This window comes from Apis dorsata, unplaced genomic scaffold (genome assembly GCF_000469605.1).
Source record: "Apis dorsata unplaced genomic scaffold, Apis dorsata 1.3 scaffold_8, whole genome shotgun sequence".
Taxonomy (NCBI): domain Eukaryota; kingdom Metazoa; phylum Arthropoda; class Insecta; order Hymenoptera; family Apidae; genus Apis; species Apis dorsata.
Window position 1 is genome coordinate 444725 of NW_006263311.1, and position 5712 is coordinate 450436.

At 37.6% G+C, this 5712-nt stretch overlaps 1 protein-coding gene across 3 annotated transcripts in view; it reads left to right on the plus strand.

Moving 5' to 3' along the window:
• LOC102681539 (dopamine D2-like receptor) overlaps positions 1–5712 on the plus strand; it is a 133577-nt gene that overhangs the window by 115820 nt on the left and 12045 nt on the right. For all 3 annotated transcript variants that reach the window (XM_006607608.2, XM_031508768.1, XM_006607609.2), the window contains exon 2: positions 4123–4232. In XM_006607608.2, the coding sequence (XP_006607671.1) occupies positions 4123–4232 (110 nt within the window). The remainder of the gene's footprint in view (positions 1–4122; positions 4233–5712) is intronic.

The window sequence follows — 5712 nt, forward strand, 5'->3', positions numbered from 1 at the left end:
TCTTGCAACCACCAATGACTCGTTAAGACATAACTCTTCCATTTTCGACATTGGAACGAATTAAGGCAGAAATTTAGTTGTGCCACTTGTTTCTCGGCAAACATTCGAACTATTTATATGGCAAAGATCTTAACAATGATGCGACAGATTATTCTTGCTATTCGTTAAGACATAACTTCCATTTTCGACATTGGAACGAATTAAGGCAGAAATTTTAATAGTTGTGCCATTCGTTGCTCGGCAAACATTCGAACTATTTATATGGAGCGACAAGGACCTTAGCAATAACGCGACAGATTATTCTACCAATAACTCGCATTATCAAAATATCGGTGTCAAAATATAGCGGCGCGCGTGTCCTGAGAGGAGATTCGTTGGAAAACGGCGCGTCAGTCGACGTGTTAAGACGATCAAGCAATTGTTTATTATTTATTCGACGTATTCGACGATTAATTGTCCGACATTGTTGGCGCGCGTCTATTTAGAAAGCGCGTCGACGCGAGTCCCCCTCTCGACAAGGGAGACGCGTTACCGAGCAACACGCAACGAGGAGTTATGGCTCATTTAACCCCAGTGGCAGGGAGAGGGAGGTGAAGGGGCTTCGAATGCGAAGGTATACGGTTAAAATATAAAGCTGGAAGATATAAAACGCGCCTCTTCCGCGGCGAGTGTAATCTTTCGTCGCTCCTCTACTTTGTTTTCCCGGATATTATTAATAACACGTGCTATAAACGCGTCACGTGTGGGCTACCAGCCATACGCGTACATTTTTAATAAAATAAAAATTGTTGAATATTGTAAAGGAAAAATTCGAGTGCATTAATCGATATCATGATGGAACGAAATAAGGGAGGAAATTTGGATAAATGATTCGGATGAAATGATTGGAAAATTCGATTTGAACGATACCGAGAATTTTCGTGAAAGAAGATATGTTATGGTTACACGATGTGCCGTTTTATAATTAGTTCGCGGTCAATTTCTACTAAATTCCTCGCTAAAGTCGTTGTGTCTTTATTGGGGTTGGTTAAGTGGGTTAAGCGTGTAATTATTCATCAAAGAAAATTAGGGAATGCGATAATAATCTGTATTTGCAGGTTTAAAACGAGGCCTTTGCCGTAGAGCGAAACGCGTTGGAAGGAATTTTGCATATTACTTTGTTTCATAAGTAATAAGGATAACGGAAGTGGAGCAATGTGGATCGGATAACAAGCGTTGGTTACAGAGCAGCTGTTCGAGTTGCTCACGTCTCTCTTAAATTACTTCGTCCTAAATAGTTTATTGGCGTTTTGGCCAGGGCTCAACTTCGCGCAAAGATTACAACCTATGTTTACTCCGGTGTATACAGGCCACGCCACAGGGATTTGTGATCGTGCCCCGCAATTAACGACGTGTCGTCTACGTGATCAATTTGCTCATCGCCGTCGAAATCGACGAAGGAACGAGTCGGTGCTCGATCAAAAAACGAATCTGTGTTGGACTCGCGGTTGAAACGATCGAGAGAATGCTTCAGAAATGCGACTCGACGATTCAATTTGAGAAATTGGAATGGAATTTTTCATTCTTCGTACGGGGAAGTAAATTTAACGACGTCTGTTTCTGAAATATATATAGTTGTTACTTTTTTTCAAATTGTAAAACGAAATTTTTACGATTCTTTTGTTCATCTCCGTGTTACTTTTATTAAACCAGTGATGCTCGTTCGTAAAATTAATTAAAAGAGTAGTAAAAGCATAAAGACTATAAAGATTTATTCCACTCGTTTAACACTGGTGTTATACTTTATACACTTTTACAACTTCGATTTCTCTTTTTTACAAATTTTAGAAAGCGATCTAAAAGTTTCTATTTTAATACGTAGTTGAAAAGCGTATTGAAAAGTGAACGAACGTATAAAGGTGGCAGTCTGTGAAATAAAAAAATGTTTTTGATCAGAATTAACGACAAACGTGAAACGTTTGTTAACTTCTCCTTTTTGCCTAGAGATCCTCTTTGCAGAAAGAAATGTATTTTCCTTTGAAACATACGAGTTATACGTTATACGTTATAATTGGATAAAACTCGTTTACGCAACTGATATAAAACAATACAGTGTCGTTCGATTGTTAGATACGTAACAATGTGCAAATCGATGCATCAAAACGTTCAAAGTTACGATTATTTCAAAAAATTTACAAATAGAACACGAATTTCGAGCTCGGTATATTTTATGTATAAAAACTGCGTCCAGACAATGATTTTTCCCTGTTTTTTTTTTATCATTCGTACAAATTTCCTTGTTTAATTGATATGGATGAAAGAATAGCTCTGATAAAGAATAATTAATCGTTACCGCGCTATAAATTTCTACGTTTAACGTCATACATATATATATATATATATATACTATATCTCCACGATTTCGAAAAAAAAAAAAATAATCCAAAGCGCTCGGAAAGTATTGCAAAAACACCGAGATACGATATTTAAAAAATAAAAAAAAAAAAGAAAAAAAAAAAGAAGAATAACGCTCCTCTGAAAGTTAGTAAATCAAAACTATTTGAGAAAGCAAGAGTGCGCCGTTATATATTTCAGTGATGTAACAATGTCATAAAATATCGATAGTCTGGTCGTGTTTCTGCTCTGCTTATACGTAAAATATAGCAGTTCGATCAATATGATGTCCGGGCTACGAGATACGCAACTTAATGCCATTTTCTCAAATCCCTCTCTCTCTCTCTCTCTCTCTTGGAAGAATTTATCGTTCGTGTCGTGGGAAACGCGATCGATAAAGAGATTGAAAATCCGGCAGGTTAATTTCCTCGTACACGCGAGTGTGAAAATTAAATTTTCATCCTCGGGAAGCTTCTTTCGAATCGTTCGAAATTGCGAGAAATAAATACGTTGCAAAGGAGGAAGGGGGAAAAAGGAAAAATAGCTTAGCCATTCGGCGAAAGCATCGAATAATTTAACCGAAACGAGAAATGGCTGGTGGTACGCCTTCCCTCCACTGTACACCACGGTGAATAATAACACAGGTAGGAAATTCAACGCTGTGAAATCCGCCGGTTTAACAGAAAATGGAGACAGCGCTGTACGCATAGCCGGCGGTGATAGGCGCGTTTCGACCGCGCCCGATTTCCTACTCGAGGCACGGCTGTTCCAAATAAATCACGGAATAGGCTTTGGTACAGATACCCACGGAAGGAGAGCTATCGCGAGCACGGATGTGATTTCGAAAATAAAAAGACGGATGACGAAGCGGAAGCATAAAGACGGAAACGCGGAATATCGTTTGTTTGAAAAAAAAATAGCGACACTCCTTTTTTTCCCCTCTCTTTTCTCCCTCCTTTTTTTTTTTTTGCTATTGTTCAGAGATCGTTCGACGCGTGTTTGTACACTCGAAGCGAAAATAATTTTATCTTCTCATTTCCGATAGGTGTTTTTTTTATTTTTTCGAGAATCCGTGGAGGAATTGTAGATTCGTTGATGGAATGGTATATGGATATTCTCGAGGTAGTAGTAGTAGTAGAGCAAGTGATGATGAGGTACGAGTAAATCATGGTTAATCGAGTAATGTAATCAGAGTGAGAGGAGTAGCGTAGGTCAATCAGGATCGGACGAACATGTATGCACGCGAGAAGTGGATAAGTAGTATAAACGCGTTATAGTCGGACAAGTAGAAAAGCCACTCGTGATTCAGAGAGGAAATTATTATATAAAATAAATGTTATACGAGCATTTTAAATAAAGTTGTCGTTTATAATTCAACTTTTTAATTAATTAAGAAATTTTAATTAATTATTTCTTTTTTTTTTGAAAATATCGAACTTTGACCAGATAACCAGAAAACAAATTAATGGTCGACAAACAAGACGAGTAATATAAATCAGTTATATATACTCGAACAAATAATCGAGTCTCTTTCCTTTTTAAAGATTTATGATAATTTGAATCCACCTCTTTGATAATACTTGTGCCATTTACCCGTTTATTCGCATGAACGGAGAGCTCGATGAATCGTTCGATCGATAATTCGACTACGAAACGAATCCCCCAATCCATAGAACAAGGGAGGCTAATCCGAATCGGCACGATTGGTGGTGAGTTTTAATCTTCACAGTTGGTTCATTCATTTTTCAGGTAAACGGGTCGTGGAGCTTGCCCGGCTTTGTCTGTGACTTTTACATCGCAATGGACGTCACGTGCAGCACCAGTTCCATCTTCAATCTCGTAGCAATCTCTATAGACAGGTGAGCGTCCACCATTTTCAAAAAAAAAAAAAGGAAAGGGAAGAGAGGCGATCCCTGATCCCTTTCTTCGAAATCCATTCACAACGTTTTGTCAATCGTTTTAACCTTCCCTTAAAATAAAATGCTTGCTTTATCCGTGCAACTGGAGAAGTCAAAAGAGACACACGGATTCGTCGGTCGAGCCGAGATTTAAGAACGTTTTCTCGACGTCGATTGAAAGTGATGGACAGAGGAGGGGGCGTAATAAACGTAATTCGAAGCTCTTCTACGAAAATAAAATACAACTGCCGCCCGTATTGCATTTGTTTTGCACGATTGCGGGAAAATTACGTAGCCGGGATTGTCGAGAAAGCGGCGAAAATCTTGAAAAAGGATGGAGCTTGATTTAACCGGTTTACGTGACACGAATAATTCGGACGAAACTCGGAGAGAAAAGGACCAGAGTTTGCTCTGTGAAACGACCTAGAGTTGAAAGGGACGTCTGCTATTTCTGTAAATCAAGTTTCGTCAAGGTTTCGAAATAACTATCGTCGAAAGGGAGGTCGATCAGTTTCGTAGTTTCTTTTTCTTTTTTTTTTTTTCTTTCAAATTTACGAAATCTATCGTTTGTTTTTCCGAAACGAAACGTGGCTGGAATAAAATCAATAGACTAACGTACGAGCAATTTATAGAATTTATTCGATATCAAAGTTGCGAGACGCGAATCAGTTTTTTTCTGTTTTCTTTTTTTTCTTCTTCTTCTTCTTCTTTTGTTTTTTTGTTGTCTCTTTGGAACTGTGTATCAAAAGCCATCTCATAAATTCCTATCGATACAGATTGAAAATAAGACGCGCATTCATCCGCGAATGATACAGTCGAATGATTAATACCGAATTTTTCGCATTTGCATGTTAAAATATTCGTGTCGCGATGCGGAAAAATGGGTGCACTTTATTAAAGATCCTGCCGCGATTCTCCCTTAAAGTTGGAGAATCTAAATCCGTCCCTTGTCATCCGTCTTCCAGAAATCCTCAAGAACAAGCACCAGTAATTTAACTTAATTAATCATGATTTTCTTTCCGCTTCTCGATTCGATGTGATTAATTTCGTCTCGTCGCAAGATGGCGTGAGCAATTAGGGGGGAGAGGGGTTAGACAATCTTGATCGATCGGAATAAATCGGAATTTTCTTCTCTCTCCCGTGAAATTAACTTGAGAAACACGATTTCGAGATACAATTTCATTGGAAAACTAAAGTTAAAACTACCAATTATTTCGATCGAATTGAATTCTAAATTTCTATATTTTCTGGATACAACAAAACAACACTGTTACATCCTTTTATCCAATTTTCACACACACCGAAGCAAATATAACATTTTTTCCAATATCTGAATTTCTATTCATTCACTTTAATTAAAAATATTATCGAATCGCGATTCTTGCCCTCTCTTAAAAAATTTATTATAAATTGAAAATTTTCCAAAAAAAAAAAAAAAAAA